At 42.8% G+C, this 20,220-nt stretch overlaps 1 protein-coding gene across 1 annotated transcript in view; it reads right to left on the bottom strand.

Moving 5' to 3' along the window:
- Window positions 1-422: 422 nt before the first annotated feature.
- The window catches only part of LOC140915320 (L-threonine ammonia-lyase-like), a 34,633-nt gene continuing 14,835 nt past the window's right edge, over window positions 423-20,220 (bottom strand). The window contains exons 5-10 of the mRNA XM_073354904.1: window positions 18,537-18,633; window positions 17,295-17,370; window positions 15,453-15,578; window positions 11,774-11,941; window positions 10,631-10,688; window positions 423-725 (exon numbers count right to left, since the gene is read on the bottom strand). Coding sequence (XP_073211005.1) covers window positions 627-725; window positions 10,631-10,688; window positions 11,774-11,941; window positions 15,453-15,578; window positions 17,295-17,370; window positions 18,537-18,633 — 624 coding nt within the window. The 3' untranslated portion in view covers window positions 423-626. The remainder of the gene's footprint in view (window positions 726-10,630; window positions 10,689-11,773; window positions 11,942-15,452; window positions 15,579-17,294; window positions 17,371-18,536; window positions 18,634-20,220) is intronic.

Raw genomic sequence — 20,220 nt, 5'->3', positions numbered from 1 at the left:
CTTCCCATAGGAAACATGCAAACTGGGGTTTTCCCTTTCAACAAAGTCTCTTTAATGTGTGTCATTAGCCTTCGCCCCCCTCCCATGAAAGTGAAGGTATTTTATGCAGACATAAATTCACCTGTACAACTGCCAAGGCAGACTCTGCAGATGAAGTGATGCCTCTGGCTTGGAAACATAAAATGAGCAGAGTAGTAATATGTGAAAAGCCAGCAGAAGGAGGATGCATTACTTACTAAAGCAGTGGGCATCAAAATCTGAAGAGTGAGGAGAGAGCTGCATTAGGAACTAAAGAAAAATGTCCTCTTTCTATGTACTTATTGAACACCACAGGATTCTACACACCAGTCAAATTCCAAACAGCCACTAGATAACTTAGTAATGAATTCCAATACAAGCAGAGGCTATCAAGCTTTCCTGAGCTAATCTAATGCTTCAAGTTTTACTTTATTTCAAAGGACAGTCACTTGATTGTGCGCAAATAAATATATCAATTGATCCTGTAGCTATTTGCTAACTGTTCTGTTTGGAAAGATTTATGCATATTTTGTTATTCGTGCCTCAAGTTTAGCTTTCTGTAATGTGTTGGTTAAAGAACCTCAGCACTTTCCATTGTGCTTTGCTCATCACCGTTCTGTCCACATCATTGTTGGGTAGCGTTCCAGGAGCGCATTTCTGAGTTGCGCCGTGTGGATTTTGTCTCTAGTTTCTATAATGCAGGTGACCTGGGAAAAGAATTAGGAACATTCTTAAACAGCTGACAACATTCTCAGACCACAATGGTATTTCCAACTAAGCCATAAAATGCATTCATAAAGGCAAGATGATCAGTCTAAGTTAAAAGCTTCTGGCCTCTGTAGTCCCTATCTTATAGCAATGCTATTCTTTCTCCAATCCTCAGAAACAGAATGTTGAAGTCCTCCCTCGGGCCCACCTGTCTCCCCAACCGATCTCCCCTTTACCTCCAAAATATTTGACTACAGGCTACTCCACTGGCTTTGAATTCCTCTTTTCTGACTCTCCCCTGGATGCCCTAAAATATAGTTTCTGCCCTTTCCACTAAACTGCCATGGAATCACCCATTACCACCTTCTGGATGAATCTCTTTGCTGTTCTCATTCTCATGATTTGCCTATCAACTTGACTTCTTCCTCACTCCTGGTCAGGATTCCCTCCCCACTCTGAAATCTAGGTTACAGATGTGGGGACCCGCATGAAAGACCCCTGGAGGATACGCTGCCACCACCAAGTGATTTAACAAAGAATCAGGGAAAGGACCACTTGGAGTTCCTATTCCCCCAAAATATCCCCCCAAGCCCTTACACCCCCTTTCCTGGGGAGGCTTGAGAATAATATCCTAACCAATTGGTTACAAAGTAATCACAGACCCAAACCCCTGGGTCTTAGGACAATAGAGAAATCAGTCAGGCTCTTAAAAGAAAAGAAAAAAGGTAAAAGAAGCACCTCTGTAGAATTTGAAGGGAAGCTAATCTCACGGGGCAATCAAATTTAAAACACAAAGGATTTCCCTCTGGGCAAAAACTTTAAAGTTACAAAAAGAAAACCAGGAATACACTTTCCTCTCAGCACAGAGAAAATCACAAGCCAAAACAAAAGTAAACTAATTAATTTCCTTGCTAGTACTTACTAATTCTAATAGAGATGGATTGTTTGCTTTCTTGATCTGTCTCAGGCAAGCACACAGGACAGACAGACAAAAGCCTTCTCTCCCCATCCCCCAGATTTGAAAGTATCTTGTCCCCTTATTGGTCTTTTTGGTCAGGTGCCAGCCAGGTTACCTGAGCTTCTTAACCCTTTACAGGTAAAAGGATATTGTGCCTCTGGCCAGGAGGCATTTTATAGTACTGTATACAGGAAGGTTGTTACCCTTCCCTTTATATTTATGACACTCTTCTTGGATGCTTTCCTCCCTAAGTTTCCATGATTCTGTGCTATCATGGCTCCTTCACTATCTCCACTGGACGCCCCTTCTCCTCTCTCCTGCTTTCTGTCAGCATCCTTTAGGAATCTATCCTAAACCCAACATTTTCTCTACACTACCTTGGGTAATTTCACTTGCTCACATGGTTTGTTATCATCTCTCCAGTCCTCCACTCAGTCCTACATCTCTTAGTATCTCTGCTGGATATTCTGCTACTAATTCAAATTAAGATGGCTAAACCAAACTCCACATTTTCCCTCCCACTCTCCCCCCCTTCCACCAATATATTGACAATTCTCCTACGTTCCCGGTCACCTAAGCTCACAACTTCACTGTCATTTTCAACTCCCCTCTCGCTCATCTTTTCCAGCCACTCACATCCATGCTGTCCCCGGATCCTGTCAATCCTGTACGAGCGTCCTAAAATCTATCCTTTCCACTCCAGTTTAATACTGATTTTAATTCCACCACCCTCTAAACTTTGTGGATGGAATCTGAAATAAAAAACACCAAATATAGTTCTTTCTTTTGTGGCACATGCTGTCATGAGGAGCACCAAGTACCTTTTACAATGTACTGTATAGAACTAGCTTGCATAGCTTGTAAGATGCTGCACAACACTGCACAATTTAACCTAATGGAGAAGTCCTCTCACTGGCACATAGCAGTTTAGGGGAAAAATGCACTCTGCTACTCCAAAAAAATTATGGATAACATATGTTACATTTTGGATGTGGCCATTTTAAGAGGACCTTCAGGGGTTCATTGATTACTCTCAGTCACCAGCGACTATTCAGAAATGATACGATATGATGAGAAGGACTCTCCATTATGCTGTTTATATTATGGCTATAAGGAATAGATCCTTTCAAGGAAGCAGTGAGACTAAAATCATTATCTTTCAGCCTGTCATCTGAAAAATGTTCATGGTGAAATTCTGAAAATCAGACCCTTGAGCATTTCATACTTCCCCAACATAAAGTTTAAAATAAAAATAAACACCGAAAAAGCCATTTGAATGATGAGACACTCCAAAATCCAGCTACAGTCCGTGCCGAGTAGCCCTGAGCTTGTTTTTATTGATTATGGTTTCCCACTAGCCAACGTGCTCTAGGAATTATTTTGGAGAAGTTCTGTGGCCTGTCAGACTAGATGATCACAATGATCCCTTCTGCCCATGGAATCTATGAAAAACCATGAAATGAAGCATGATTTATTACCCACAACTATGTGCCTCAGTCTGAAGATGGCTTTATTATTTTTCTCCTTTAGAACATAAATCAGTTGTGTATTTCTCAAGATGCTTCCAAGGAATGGGAGTTTGGGTGGTTGCAACACTAGCAAGAACTACTGAATTTCAGTGAAGCAAGGAGGAGGAAAGGAAATGGGGGGCTCATGGAATGAGAATGATATCTGGGAAAAAATACCTCTCATGGAGGCTGGCCCTTTAGGGGAGTCAGGGACCAATCTCTCTATGACAGGCTCCTTTAAGGGGAAACAAGCCAACTCATACCCACCTGGAAGAAATTAAATCCTTAGCGGGCTGGTTGGCAGCTAATTAGCTAATGAGTCTAATAAAGGGTTATCAAGGCTCAATGGAAATGCATCTTAGAGATAGAAAGCTCCCAGAAACTCCTCAAAGCACGTAGCTCTAGAGACAGGATACTCTTGGGGAGAGGAGCTCCCAGAAGAACTCATCAACACCAAGAACCCAAAAGGTTCCCACTCTACGTCAGGAAGTCCTGTCAGGAACTGCAAGCTGTCCCAGAGAGGAGCTGCAGTTGATGGAGCTCTGCAGCCCCCTGGCTCAGGGGAAGCACACTCCCCAGGTTCTGCCAAGAGGTCTAACTCCAGGGAAGAGACCTGAGCAGAGAGAATCCTAGAGGGGAGGGCTATATGCAGTTGGGAATGGATAAATTAAGACTAACTGTCTCTCATGTAAGATGCTGGGGTGAAGGTTTACTTGTATATCCATTGGGCCTTTGGTTAGTAAACTAGCCCCTTCAGAAGGGGCATTACTTGCTCTGTAAAGCCTCATTGAGCATATTGATGACAGTAGCGGAAACTGAGGCAGGGAGCACTTACAGTGCTACACTTGGCCAGCAAGGGGTGCTATAGGGCAGTGACAATGTCAAGTACCTATAAGGTACTTCAGAGCTCTGGAATGGAGAGTCACTTTCTAAAATGAGTAACAATGATATAGACATTTCTGGGTAACTTTTTAAAATGTTGTTTTTTCTCCCCCTAGACAACAGTGAAGGGTGGCCTGTCTTGAGGATGTCAGTCACTGCCCAGAGCTAGGCTAAGCCCTGTGGCTCAGCTTAGAGTACAGGATAGCATGTAACTGCTCTGCCCCAGGATCAGGCCTGGGAAAGCAGCAAGAGAGTCAGAGAATTACAAATGCTCCTTTAATTCTCCTTTTGTTCTGGGGATGAGCACGGGCTGATGAAGTTATGTAGATTGTGAACTCTTTGGGTCAGGAACCACCTCTTTGTTCTGTGTTTGTACAGTGCCTAGAACAGTGGGGCCCCGCTCTATGTCTATGTTCATACTATTAAATAGTAAATGTTGCAGTGGCCTTTCAAGTTTACATATTCTCTCACACTTGACCAGCAACTCTAGCTAGTGAGTAAGTGTCTGGAGCCCATTTGCTCACAGTGGGGAGTCTCAAGAGAGTGGGGCTGCATGCTGTACCTGACATGGTAGGCCAAGCAAGGCAGGAGAGAAATGGGTGGGGACTTACTTCTCTGCTTGGTCGAGCAAGGCCTTGTCTACAGTGGGATTCTAGATGCACTGGTGCAAAATCCTGCTGTAGACCTGGCTTACACAAGTGCAGGGCAATTTTCACTGTTATACAGCTGGGAAATTTCCTAAGTCATGAGGGCAAGTTAGGCACTCAACTCCCACTGACTCTCAATAGAGGCTGGGTGCCTAAGTCTAGACATGACTGAGCTGTGCCAAGTACGTACCCACTGGTTTCAGGCAGGTTGATTTTCGGCACAGTTCAGCCTTACTTCTGCTGCCACTACCCATGCTACTGTGGCTATAGTGCTATTTATACTCCAGCTAGCTCAATTACAGTTGGGGCTCGTGTGTGGACACAAGCAAGGGAAATCAAACCCATAGTTTGGAGTAGCTTTTGATTTACTGTTAAGTTAAACTGTCCTATGACAGAAAGGTCTGACACCCTACAGTATTGTTGCATGGAAGCTGCCACCTTCCTTCCAAGATTAGCCAGCTAGTCAACGTTAGAAGACCCTTCTTCCTCAAGTGCTGCTACAGATCTGTTGGCACCCATAGAGCCTGCTCCTGCAGTCCTTAGGATCAGACAGAACGCCTGCTGAGTTCAATAGCTTTGCCTGCAGTGTAGAACTCATGGGTAGCAACGTTTCCATGTTTCTTGTGAGTCTGACTATTTTAACTGGATTTTTTTTTTAAATTATGGGCAAGTCACTGCAAGTAACTTGATTCCCTAGGACTGTTAAACCAGCCACCTATACTTCCATCCTCTGTATCAGGTAATATAAAGACAGACTTCTATCTATGGGTCCAGGTGGCCTGTTTTGGGTGTACAACAGGCCTACAAGTAACTGGAGGTGGAGGGGTCTTTTAGGGCAGTGTTTCTCAAACTGGTGTCCATGAACCCCCCGGGGTCTGGTAGGGCACTCCAGGGGGTCCACGGGCCCTGCTGATCAACTCCTCCCCCTCCCTCCCAGCACCTGCTGCATGCCGGGGAACAGCTGTTCAGCGGCATGCAGGAGGTGCTGCAAGGGAGGAAGGAGTGGGAACTGGGGGCGCTAGGGAAAGGGGGCAGAAAGAGGTGGGGAAGAGGAGGGGCAGGGATGGAGCAGGGGTGGGAAGAATGGGGCAAGGGTGGGGCCTAGGTGGAAGAGGTGGAGTGGGGGCAGGGCCTGTGGGTCCATGAAAACTTTAAAATCAAAATGGGGGTCCTTGGGTTGCTAAAGTTTGAGAACCACTGTTTTAGAGTGTTATTCCCACTCCTTCCTTGGGGTTTTTCTTAAATATCTAACTGTCAGCTGCAACTATCTGGACAACACTCAAAAGGAGAAAATAGCTAAATTGAATAATACATTGCACCTCTGTATGTAGGTAATGTCAAACTAAACTATAATAGTGCAGATAAAGGGATTCTTATGTTAAGAAGTTATAAATAGAAAAAAAGAAATGACGGTTTGAAAACCTCACAAATAGAGATTTATGAACAGATGAGCTTTACCCTTATGGTAGATTCCATTGTGGCCAAGAAGCCAAGCTGTTGACCACACTCCATCTCAGACCTTTAGGTCCATCTTAGACCATTTGTAATATGCTGAGCCCTGGCCACCGAGCGCGTTGGTGGTAAAGAACAAGATCTTGAGCTTGACTCAATCGTATTCTCTCTTTAAGACTCTTCCCCTCCCCGGCCCCGTTCATCCTCTCACCCTTCAGCACATGCTTAGATTTACCAGCAAACTGTTTACCCACACCACTGTAAATCACTCCATCTGAACACGGACCCCTTCTTTGCCCTGACTGATCCATGAAGCAAGCTACCGAGGGAGAGCCACAGCCCCTTTAAAGTTCTTTACCCGCTGACTGACTTTCTGTCCTGCCAGAGAAGAGAGTCTTCTCCTTGATGGTTAGGAGATTGGAGCGGAGGAGGAGGAAGCAGCAATTCACCCAATGAACTGCTTGATGTTGGATACTGGGGGAATAGTTGGGAGGAGAGACACTCAGGACCAGATTGCAGTGCTTACCCAAATTGAGTAGTAGCTTGTGCCCCAAACAGTCCATTGACTTCCACAGGGCTACTCTTGGTGGACAGCAGCATTCAGCCTAAGGGGATCAGAATCTAGCCCTCAGGGAGTTAGACTGATTTAGAAAAGGGAGCAGGCATGAAAAGCTACCACCAGCTGATTAGGTACTTCATCCTCTGACTACGAGATACCTTCCAAAGCACTGGAAATGCCCCCCCTCCGCCACAGTCTATAAGCCCACAGTGATGTAGGCCCATTTCTCCCCCGGGTCTGACCCAGACTTGAGTTTGCTATTGCTGATTGTCCATCTTTCTTCAATGTCAACACAAACAGAAAGGGATTGCTAGATTTTTTTTTAAAAATGATTTGGTAAGAGTATCTCAGTATATTTTTAAATATTTAGAACCTGTAAAATGTTCCAAACTGCATCTGGAGTGAAGCAGGTCATGCCAGTTTGTTAGCACTCAGAGATCAAACACATTCCTTTGGAAACTGGGTGGATATTTGCTTTGTTTAATCATTTCAATAGTTCACCCCACCATATCAAAAATGGAGCACTCAAAACAGCTGGAGGAAGCATATTAATGGTTTTCACTCCTTGATGTTGCTACTTTAATTTTGCTGCTTAGCACAATTGGGAGGCTTTAGGATTTTGCATATTTCTTACTGTAGTTCTATGTTGGCACTGACCATCCTCTTCTGCCCCAGATCTCTTTCCCCAAGGTGCCACTGATTTTATAGACCCACAGACATACACTTTACTGTCCAATGTGGGACCTAGGCTAGGAACAGTGAGGAAAACATTCCCTTCTCCCTTTCCAAGTCCCAAAGTGGTCACCTAGACCCAGCTCCTCAAAGGCATTTAGGCACCTAACAAGCACTGAAAATCAAACTCCCTCTCTGAAATACCCCAGAAGGGAGAGGGACTAGGATTCTCAGCCCCCAGAAGAGATCTGTGGCCTTCGTGCGTAGAAGGGAAGGAATGGCAGAGAGAGGGGAGAGTCTGGGGAAGGGAATATTCTTGCAAGTATAGAACCCATATTTGCACCCAACTCAGAAAGAAGGCTCACTACTATCCTCTACAAACAGATTCTGCAGGGTGTAAACAAGAGGTGCTCATTAAAACAAATAATTCAGGGAATTGCCCATCCCTAGTTGTTTCTAACCTGCCAAGGACTATTAACAGGTGAAAAATCTTGTCTTTCAAAACTACCAACTTCAACATGACCTGGCTCCTGATGTTGCTACCAGACCGGTGATCTGTAAACTACTGCAAGACAAACATCTCACACTGGTAGAGACCCTCTAAATCAGAGGTGCAAACCAGAAGATCTCCAGAAGATGTTCTTGCACATTCTAAAAAACACAGGCAACCAATCCCATTGCATAGGTCACCTCATTAAGCAATTGCTGAACCTCATGAAGCCATATCATCATCAGCGAAAGAGTAAGGAGATTTGTTTCCCCCCTTTTCAATGCTGCTTATTTTCTTCAGCACAAAAGTTCCTGCAAACATTTTTCCAAAAGCAGAATGTGCAGTTGAACACACAGCTTTTTTTTTTTAAAGCCGTCTCCACACAACAACTGGCTAACAGCAAAGATCTTTCCACAGATGTGCACCAAATCAGTCAACCCAAGTACATCCAGGCATCCCACCAGTGAGTAAAGTCACTCCATCATCCTGATAAACAGTGAGTAAAAGCCAAGTTTCTCTTACTTGGAAATGAAACAGTAAATCCTGGGGAAGATTAAGCACTGTAGTGATTTAACTCTCTGAATGAGCCACTACTTTTATCTTTAACTCCATAGTTCAGGCAGAGAATCCATCATCTGTATTTACAATAGTGAGCATGTCTATGCAGGGACACTCCGGAAAGTTAGTCTGATTTAACAAAAGGTGTGTATTTAAAGTGGATTAGTTAAACTGCATTAAATCCCTGTGTGGACACTCATTCAGGCCTAACATGGCCTAATTCAATTTAGCTTAATTCACTTCCAATTTCACATTATTCACACTGCAAAATTCCTTATGGGATTGGGGATTTAGGCACATGTTGAGAGTGCTTTGCTGAGCAGGAGCAAAGAAATACAAAGAAATACAAAGTATGTGCAAAGTGGGTGAATTAATGTTGCTATGAAAACCTAACTTTTACTTTCTGACTTCTGAGAATTTACAGTCAGAACCTTAAACAAAAGTTTTGGCATTGAGTTCTATAAAGGAAAAAATCCGGAACTACTAAACTTGAGGATTAATTTTAATGCACTGGATAAAAAAAAAAACCCTCAAAACATTTTGGGATATTTTGGTCTGGATCCCAACTTTGCAGCTCCGGTTTCTCTCTAATTGTATCATAAAGGTATTCCATCCCCTTCCAGTACTGTTAAAAATCATCATCAGCATCATTCAGTTTGTGAAACACTTTGACCTTTAGATTAGATAGCCATCCAATCCTGTTGCAGTACAAGAATGGAAAGCCTATGAAAATAGATCATATTTAAAAGCAGACATGAGCAATGGCACACTCTTTTTGGTCAGAGAGTATATTTGGTTTCAATATTCTGATGCACTAGCCCCATAGCAAAGGTCGCAATAGACACGAAAACTCTTGTAGCATTCTCTGCCAAGAAACTAGGAAAGATGATCTAGTACAGCTTATTTGGCAACATAAGTAAGTATTAAGCACTATTTCATAAAAAGCTAATTGAGAAACCTTGAGTTCCAAGGGCAGCAAAATCCAGCTTTCACTTTAAAGACATAAAAGATAAAACTAGGACGGCTTTAAAGATTATTCCATATTGTCCAATTGAAGAGTAAAAAACTTCAAAAGTACTTAAGGCTCCTAGAGCTCAGATCGTCAAACGTATCCCAGTGATTTCAGTTACATCATTCAGTTGTGCGTGACAGTGAATAATGATTGAGGCAAGGAATGAGTAAGAGTGATGCTACAGCCTGGTGGTGAGAGGACTCATCTAGGATGTGGAATACCTAAGTTCAAGTCCCTGCTCCAATAACTATTGATACAAAGTGGAATAGCTTCAACAGGAGAGATTGAGACTATCCCATAGCCCTGTGGCTAGGGCGCTTTCCTGCTACATAGGAGACTCCTTTTCAAAACCCTTCTCCCCGTCAAGCAAAGGGGAAAACTGGACCCCCGTCTCCCATGTCCTCTATAACCACTAGGCTCAAATATAAGAATGAGGACTGTGGCACCATCTCCACCACATTCTCTGGCCATTTTATGCCCTTTAAAAATGCCCAAAACAAAACCTTCAGGTCAAATTAAATGTTTGACTGGAAATGGATTGTTTTCAATGGGCCAACATTTTTCACCATTTTTGGTTTGACAAGAACAGACTCTTTCATTGATTTATTTTTCAGAACCGCCAGCAAGCCGAAAACAGAAAAATCAGTGCAGAACTGAGGTCCCACCTCTGATCAAAGATTCCATAACACTTGGCCTAAGAACAGCAGCACTAGCCACAGAGGGGGTCTTGGCCCAATTCAAGTCTGGGTAGTTACACTCAATCTACACAGATTCCTCCTGAAACTTCAGCTGGATGCTGTTGCTCACCACTTACAGTCCAGAAATGTTATATACACAACGCAGCTCTGCAGTACCAATAACTGCAGGATTTCACCCAGAACGGTGTGCATTTCAATGACAGGAGAAGAGACTCATGGATTATTTATATGCCTGTTAAGAACAAGGTGATTAAGTTGCCCTATAACACAGAGTACTGCTGATTATCTAACATCTTGCTTCCAAAGTCTGTATTTTCTGCTGGGTGGCATTACAATGCCTTATCAACCCACATGATTATGTGAAGATATATGAAGGCAGAAGAGTCCTAACTTCTTTATAATTACAATTACAACCAAGTTTGTGAGAGGCCAACACAGCTGAAGTGACAAACTATTTCTCCCTCTTACCTCAATAGTGAAGAGATCAGATATCACAAACATGTGTTCTTGTTTGATGTCCAACACCCTAGAACAAACCAACCATAAATTAAAGAGCAGGGCAAATCCTAGTCATTGTCAAATGCTTTCTGTAAGTGTTTGAGCAATAAACAAATTCATGCAGGTGTAGTTGGAGGAAAGAAGTGTGATGTACCTCAAACCTTTTTCATATGCTGAAATAAACATGGGGTCAGAGCAGAGGCTGTTCAGATCCCTAAAATGCTTTTAGTCCTGCAGCTACATCCTTCCCGACATCTGCTGCACCACTGTCATCCTATTACCATTCCATTTAAAGCAATGGATTGTTAGCACATATCTGGGAAATTTATAGCAGCAATCAAATGGATATGCATAGCTGGACCAAAGTGTAACAGCTGGATGGGAGCAGCCAGGAACAGAGATAACACACTCAAATTAGACAGCATTGAAAGACCGGGTAGAAGTTTAACCCTGAAGAGTTTTTTCAATTGCATTCTCCACTGTATCTCCCCTTGCATCTCCCAAGTATTCCCTCATGGAGTCACTTAGCCTGCAAGTTTTGTTAGCACTTCACCAATATATATGCCTCTACTTTTAACAACTATGTATTTTATTTATAGGGTTAAGGGTCAAACTTAACTTGTGCATGTGTACACAAGCCTTGCATTTACATTAGAAGGCAGGATTTGCCCTGTACTCTGTACTGTTTCATGCTTCTAAGAAGCATTTAATATAGAGATTAAAATGGCTAGGAGAGAGACTAGCCCAATATGGGCTAATTCAAAATTTGTTTCAATATAAGTAGAGGCTTTGCAACGACTAGAAGCAATGCAATTCTACATTTCAACACTGATAAGCCACCCAGAGCAGGATAGTTGTAATTGTAATGTGCCTATTATGGAGGGCACATACCAATCTTCCGCCTGTGATGGGGAAGGTTTTCGACAGAGGCTACAACAGCGCTATATAAATAGATTCCCTGGGTTACTTTGGTCACTTGGGTAAACCACTGGATTACTCCCTTTGCCTTTAACTGTCACTTGTAAGCATGCAATAGTCTTTAAAAACACTGAGTCAATTGTGCTATTTTCTCAACAGTGTAATACCAGGTATTAATATAGGATTCTGAATTACCTCACTTCCTCCCGAGTCAGTATCTCCAGTAGCTTTGAAATATTTCCTGGACAATCAGAGAGAAGGAGGGAAAATTTGCAGACTCTGTTGTCAAGGGGCAGGGCACGATCTATGCACTGTCTCATCAAAGGTAGCTCCAAGTTACCACTGCATACAGTGATTGCCACTCTGAAAGACAAGAGCAAACAGGACTATTTCCTTCTTGTTTATGCAAAGAAATTCCTATAAAATTGTCATACTGGACAGTAATGCAGATATTTCAATAACTGTATGGATACAGTACACAATATCTGCTTTTGCCATTTGCTGCAGCTGTCCTCTCCTATTACTTTTCAGATGGCGTACGCTTCCATATCACCTCATGCCATGATCACCTCAGCTCTCATTAGCTAAAGGCAGAATCCGGTTGGTACTTGGATGAGGCACCTCACAAGAGAAAAAACATGATCCAGGAAGTGGTGTTGTCAATTTAGTAGATGTTCTTCCCTTGGAGCCTATACTGGCCAAACAGGGTGTCGTAGATGCTGTCTGCTGCTGGAGGTGGCTGCATTTCTTTGGTGTGAGAGATGCCATGTACACGCCTTCCAAAGTAGTGCAGGATGCTTCAGATGAAAGGCATCATGTAAGTGTAAGTTCATTATATCCCTGCACTGGAGGGGAGCTCGCTCAGTAACTCTGTCTGGAGTTTTTCCATCAGTGACATTCCCCAGGTGCTCCTTTTCCTGCTCCTGTCTAAAGAATGGAGCCCATGCTCCATAGAAGACATGGGAGTAAAAATGTCTGCGCCGGGTCAACATTAGCACTTCCACTGATACAAGCAGGGGAGCTGCACTGGTGTGAGTCCAAGACAGCGAGAGGTGCTGAATATGCTCAGGGGGGATATATTTATTTCCATTTAATTTATATACAATTACACAGAGAAAGACCCGGTGACAAGAATATTGTGAGCGTTGCAAAGTCAAGCACTCAAAAGTTAGGAAGTGCCAGAATTAAGGTGCCTGTTCAATCTCAGTTGAGCCCCCTTGTGTGTACGGATTATGCTACCATCCTTAATTACATGGCGACATACTATTTTTTCCACAGGACCCCTGCCTCATTCAGTACACAGGATGGACAGTGCTCACTTAATCAGTAGCAATTCAATATTTTGTTTTCTCCTGGTTCAATGTGCAGTCCCAGGCCCTATTTACTGCACACTATTCAAACCCTGCTCTCAAGACAGAATTACTAATTTCCTCACAGGAGTTTCTATGGTGCTCATCACCATGGGATCACGCATCAAGCAGCAGCTCATAGTTAAATACCAACACCCACATTCATCTTGAAATCCTCTCACTGCTCTTCAAAGTCATGGAGCTGTAGTGTGCCCGGAGCCCCAGTCCAGAGCTGGGAGGGCATTCCAGAGCCCCCAGGACCCTTATGGAGAACACGCTGTTGGCCACACCCTCTCTATTATCTCAGCACCTCTGTCCATGGCGGTGTGTCATAGGGAGAGAGGTGGTCTCTCAGGGTGTGCGCTCCTTGCTCACATACACACCCTCACACTAGTTCTCACCGAGCTAGCACGAGTATAAATAGCAGCCTGGCCACAGGAGCCCGGGTGGCTGCAGTGGAAGCCCGGCTGAGCTGTGCTGAGTACGCACTCACCCGTTTGAGGCTGCCTGTACTGGGCATGGCTCAGCTATGCCGTTGCTGCCACTACCCCGGCTATTTATACTCATGCTAGCTCCAGGAGAACTGCCACAAGTACATCCACACGAGCAGGGGAATCACACCCCTACCTCGTAGCATAGATGTAGCTCGTGAGGCTCATCCTGAGCTAGTTGCGGCTTTCGAGGCCTTAGTGTGGTTACAGTTTAGAGTGCTGTTTAGTAGAATACCGGGATGATGATTGGTACTGAAGTCGTGCCGAGGAGCCCCAAACATGATCCAGGGCCTTGCTGTGCTTGGCACTGTTCAAAAAGACAAGGCCTCTTCCCCGAAGAGCCCTTTGCAATCGAAGGAACAACAAAGAGCACAAGGTAACAATGAGACAATACTGGTGCTTGTGATAGGCAGTGGTCTCAACACACCAGTTGCCTGACCGTTGTCCGGTATTTTCTGTAGGAAATTGTGGGACTGAACTATCCAGCCTCCCCAGCTATCTGTGGGTACCATCAAAATACCAACGGATGTTGTCAAGTAAAATGAATCAATAACTATTAAGCGACCCCCATCTAGCAATCACAAAGTAGTATTAAGACTGGCTCAGCGGAACCACTCTTCTGAGAGTCATGGTTAGGAACTTTAGTAACAGTGGAGAAAGCCCATTGAACATTTGGGTGATGCGTTCAAGGTGCTGTATAAACATTAAGTCTCATCATAATTCTGCAGACTGACCACAGAGAGGTTAAGGGCCAGATCCTCAATGATATTTAAGCACCTACCTCTATTGAAATCTAAGTGATTTGCTTGAAGTCACACATTAGTCTACATCAACGCTAAAGAAGCAGAACCCAGATCTCCTGACTCCCAATTCCAGGCTTCTTCTCTTTCACTACAGTCTCGCTCTGTTTGAATTAATTGCACTTCTTCTTTTCTAGGATCTACTCTGTAACTTAATTGCCAGTACACTACAAGGTATGGTAGGCTGCTTCACTCAGCAGAAAATTCTCTTGTTGAGCCTACAAAGTGACTAAATACATCCGTTTTGTCCAGTGGAGATCCCATACAATAAAAAACAAAACTGAAATAACCCACACACATTATGGGCTACGCCATGAGCTTGGGCTCAGTCCTGCAAGGTGCTGAACACCCTGACCCAAATCCAAAGCGGCACTTATGCACATGCTTATTTTTAAACACATGTAGAATCCCACTGATTTACATTGGGGCCAGAGTGATCAACATCTTGCAGGATTGAACCCTTTGGGTCAATTTGTGTAGCTCCATTGATTGTTATGGACAGAGGAGAAAGTGGGCCAGTACGGCGTACTGGTAAGAAGTGGCCGCAGGTAAGGGCCCGCACACAGCTGACATTAAAGCGCTGCCATTCATAAAAAGCTAATTGAGAAACCTCGAGTTCCAAGAGCAGCAAAATCCAACTTTCAGTTTAAAAAACATAAAAGATAGAACTAGGAGGGGCTTTAAAGATGATTCCATATTGTCCAAGTGACACTGCTTTAATGTCACTGCCCCTTTTGCTCCCCCCCCCCGGGGCTGCCGAGGGCGGGGGGCAAAAGGGGTAGCTGCCTCAACGCCCTGCGATTTAAAAGGGCTCAAGACTCCTGGCCACCAAGGCAGTGCCCAGAGCCCTGGGCCCTTTAAATCACGGCCAGAGCCCTGGGAGGGGAGGGCTGGGCAGCGCTGAAGGGCTGGCTGGGGGAGGCTGACCCCTAGCCCCGCTCCTTCTGCCTGAGGCCCCACCCTTTCCAGGGGTCCTTACCAGTAAGACTTTTAAATTACTTTCACCCCTGGTTATGAAGGATTTCAGCTGAAGGTCTGGCCCTCTTTCTCCCTCTCTTTCAGCAAGTTGTCCCTAGTGCAGTGTCCCACTGACAGTAGTGGGTGATTCAACATTCAGAATAAAGAGGAATAAGAGACCCCTTTCTGTCTGCGAAGTTCAGTGCACAGACACTCCTCTCATGTGACTTCCTTGGTAAGCTCTCTGTTTGCAACAGCCGGTTTATAGATGCTGTACCTTTTACTCTTTAACTCTGGCAGCTTCCCAGCAACTAAGGCTGCAAGTCCAATAGCCCCTTCTGCATCCACTGTGGCTCTCTCATACTCCAGCAACCGCAGCATGGAAATTAGAATGTCCTCTTCCCTGAAGGCAAAAGGAACTGTATCAAAACTGAACAAATACAGAGTGAATTTAAAAGAATTAATGGGACAAGACAAGATATTTATGTATTAAGGGATTCCTTTGGTCCTTGGTGGGTTTATTTAGGACTATAGCATGATGGGAAACTGTATTGCTGGGTGTGAAAATAGCTCTTGACCACAGCTGCATGGTATTTTTTGCAAGAGTAGAGGCTTTAGCCTCAGCAACCTGGCTAAATATCCAGCTGGGTAAATACATCCCACCTACCTAAATTCCCCCTGCTGTTTGACTTGGATAAGTTGTTTTCCACTGGCTGTCCTGCACTGTTGTATAGTATTGCTGTATGCTGTTAAAGGGCTATTCCTGCACCATGAATGTGACCAAATTTAACTAATGAGTGAAGTCCTTACTCACATGTAGTAGCCCTTTTGCTACCTTGGGACGAAACATGTCAATAAGGATTCTAAGATAGGGCTCGTTTATAGCATCCAATATTTGGATAAAAGATACTTCGTGTGCACGCACATTTTGCCATTTTTCCTTCCACAATGAACCACCAATATTCTCTTTTTTGTGTTATTCTTAATTATTCATGAATTTTGTTAGCCCCCTAAATCTTGGCCTTCAGAATGTTAATATTTTCAATTTATGCTATGTTGTTTATATGCAAAAGTCACTCAGCATTGTTTCTGTTTGGGTGATTATGTAACCCACACAGAATTGTGTATTTTACAGTGGACTCTACAATTCAAAAGTCACCAGAGCTTAGTGTTCAATTTTTGTCAATATTCACACTGCTAAAGTTGGAGGGCTTGAACGTTCATAGAAAATGAACAAAAATGGTTCATGAACATGGCTGAATCTTGATTAGCTTAAACATCCAGGAATAATTTTCCCCACTATTCATCCAGCTCTGACTAAGAGAACCTGCACTATCTCAAGGTAGATAATGCAAGCACAGTTGCCTTGAAAAAGGCATAGAGGTTGATCCTCAACTGGCCAGTTTACCCCAGCTATGGATCTGGCTTACATTTCTTTTATGGGTTGATCATATATTAGGGTAAATAGCACTGAATCATATAAACATCAGCTACAAATTCCATATAGTCAGCCACAATGCCTGTTATCTGGAAGGACCTCCCTTTCTCCCCATGCCTGTCTCTCCCCATTTTAAATCTCACCTGAAAGCACTTCTCTCCTTTGCTTCTGTATCGAGATACCTCTTTCCCATTTTAAAATATATAACTGGGTAAATATTATTTATGACCCTGAAAGTACTTGGGATACAGCTGGTATCCGATACTATACTATATAAATACTATACTATATAGTATTTATAAATATTAAATACTATATAAAATACAGCTGAAGGCCATACTGTCGAATGAATGGCGAAGCAGATGGGAAGATAAATGCTACTTAACATAATGTATTATTGTCAGTTAGTTGGAGGTTATCTCCCCATTTAAGAGCTATAGAAAAATCAATAGAAAAACTGTTCCTGGCTTCAAAGAGTTCACTCAGGACCTCAGAGCTTGATCCTGCAGTCCCAAGCAGTTGAAACTTTCATTGAAGATCAATAAACAATGGAATTCAATGGAAGTCAGGATTGATCAGGCCCTCAGGGAGGAGCCAATATAGCCCCTCTCTAATGTACAACAGTATTTCGTTTTACAATTCAAGTCAACATCATTCACTACATTGTTCTTCTTCACCTACCTCACAGTAACAACCTTGTCTACAAGCTTCCCAGTCAACTGCAAAGAATTGGTACCAAAGCAAGGTCCACTCACATCTGCAGATTTAAGCAACACGTCAAAAGTGAAGCTGGCAGTTTTAGTGATGTCCAAACTTGCCTAGAGCCCTGGGCTCTTCTTCTTTATTTTTGTTTGAAATAAAACAAAACACAGCACATTGCCATTATGCAGTTTTTAAAAGATATATATTTTAATTACTGTTATTTCTGTATCCAAAAAAAAGTAGTTTGCCAGCATAAGAGACCAAAGACTTTATACTCTAAGGCCCCAGTCCTGCAGTAAGAATCATACAGCTGCACCCAAGGGCCTGCAAAGTCCCATCGACTTCAGTGACCCAGTGAGTATGTGGTTCTCAATGTGCAACAGTACCTGAATTATATATTATCATAAATCAATATGAGGAGTTGAAAAGGACACCAAGTTTGTGAGCCGTAGTGGCTAAGTGGGGTGGTCAACAAACGAGAGTAGAGAGTGGGAGGGATTATTAACAATAGTAAGAAGTTTGGTTTTGGACATCTGTAGTTCAATTAAGTGGAGGAATATCCACAAGTTGATATGAGCGCATGCATGGGGTAGGGTGTGGGTGAGGGGGAGAGATTGTTAAGAAGGAAAGAGAGATTTTACATGCTCACACAGCTGTATTTTCAGAGGTGTTGACCTCTAACTTTCATTGAACTCAATGCAGGAAGTGCTCTGAAAAAACCAGCTAAACAGTGGGTTTTGTTTGTTTTGTTGCTTGGTTTAATATGCAGGTTTCTCTGAAAATTAAATGACAAAACCCCAAAACCAGGAACCCAGTTTCCAAAAGCTGCTGCCTTGTTGTTTTATATATCTAAGTAAGTGATCACTGTATTCTGCCACCCTTCTGTTGATTAATGTCTTACCTTGCAAGCCGTCCCATTGATTTCAGTGGAATAAGGTACTACTCGTTGTGATACAACTGGCCAAACGTGGCCCTAAATAAATACATTTATGTCCCTAAGTGTTCATTTGTGCATCAAAATGCAGAATCTGGAAGTCTTATTATTGCATCCATGTTTTAAAGTCCTGCTCTGTGGGTTGCTATTAGCAGCATTTATTAAACCATGACACTTCAAATGAGACACTTCATTTCATTTGGACTTGATGTGGATTAACTGAAAAAGAAGATTAACAGGTTGCAGAAATCCATAACAACATTTATTGTCTGAATTCCTACTCTTACCTCCATAAAACTGATGGTTGCTGCAGGCCTGGTCTTCAATAGGATGGCCTATCTTTAATGATTGTTGTAACACAGGGAAACTCTCTGATTCAACACCCTGGGAAAGCAGAGAAAAAAATCATCTTTACCTACTACTATGCAGATCAAGGTACAACAGGAACCACCAACACCAGGGAAACAAATTCTGTAAAAAGTGTGGGCAAAGTTTGTTATCATGATTAGCAACCATATGAACCCCTTTTGCCAATTAAATTTTATCTGGTCCCTAGTTCTAAAGACAGAGTCGGTTTGGTAAAGGCCCAAATTTAGGTTCTCTTAAAAAAATGGGATGGGAATAGGTTAAAAATAAAAGTGAACGGAAATGTTTGCATGAATTTCAAAAGGATCAACATCATTTCCCTACATGGGGACCCAAAACACAGCAGCATTGTACTGGTACAAAACAAAGTGAAATTGACGAGCCTAATCCTACTGACAAAATGACTGACGAGTTATAATGTTGCTTTTAGTCGAATATTTGCCATTTGTTTATATTATAAAACACCTTTCAGTAATCTAGGGCATGATTTTAACTGCTAAAGTGGTGCGTTGATTTTAATTTATGATTTTACCTAGACAGTGGTCCCTCTACAATTTCTCAGTCACTAAACTCTTCCAAATAGATCAAATTAAATCTCTCATTACTTTTGGCACGAGGGAATAAGCTTGTAAAAGGAGTCTGAATTGTTCCTTTTGACTTGTCACCTGATTGTAAAAGATTCCTTTTAAATAACATCAAGTTCTACTGTAATGGGAGCAAGCAATAAATAAATAAATAAAAATGGTTCTTTAATCCAACAGTTCCTTTGTGTCATAGCAAGAAAGGACAATTAAGTCATTGGACTATTACATCCCTCCCTAAGAAGAAAACACACTGGAACCAGCTATCTTAAACAACAGACATCACCTAATTTCTGCAGGCTTTACATCAAAATGAAGAAAAAAATAAGACATACAAAAACAGGGTGAAATTCACCCTGATGCACAGGGAGAGTACAAAGGCCCATGTGCCTCTTAAGTCCTCAAAATAGGTCTTAAGTAGTGCCTAGGTCTTGGTGGGGAGGGATAGCTCAGTGGTTTGAGCATTGGCCTGCTAAACCCAGGCTTCTGAGTTCAATCCTTGAGGGGGCCATTTAGGGATCTGGGGCAAAAATTGGGGATTGGTCCTGCTTTGAGCAGGGGGTTGGACTAGATGACCTCCTGAGGTCCCTTCCAACCCTGATATTCTATGATTCTATGTATTGACCCTTTGCCCAGGAATAATGGAATAGCATCAATATCATCATATACATTTCCAGTCTTGAGTACTATAGTCCCCTGGAGATTTCAGTCTCGTCAATGATTCATACCAGCTTCCATTATATTCAGTATAGGTTTGTTTTTCCCTTGGGCCAAGTTCAGAGTTCTATATTCAGGCAAACTCCCAGGATTAAGTAAAAAGACCTCAGGTCTTATCCCCATGTTTTTAATATATAAATCTCATTTATCATGAATAAATCATCATCATCACTACCACCAATATGCAGAGCTGGACTAGAGCCTAAAAATTTGGCTCTTGATTCCAATTTCTTAAAATTCAGAGGTGTTTGCATTTAAGGTTTAGTTTGGTGCCCATCTTTAGGAACCCTCCAGGTTCCTACATTTT

Source organism: Lepidochelys kempii, chromosome 7, assembly GCF_965140265.1.
Source record: "Lepidochelys kempii isolate rLepKem1 chromosome 7, rLepKem1.hap2, whole genome shotgun sequence".
NCBI classification, from domain to species: domain Eukaryota; kingdom Metazoa; phylum Chordata; order Testudines; family Cheloniidae; genus Lepidochelys; species Lepidochelys kempii.
Note: the sequence above shows the minus strand (reverse complement) of the source record. Positions and strands in the feature narration are given on the sequence as shown.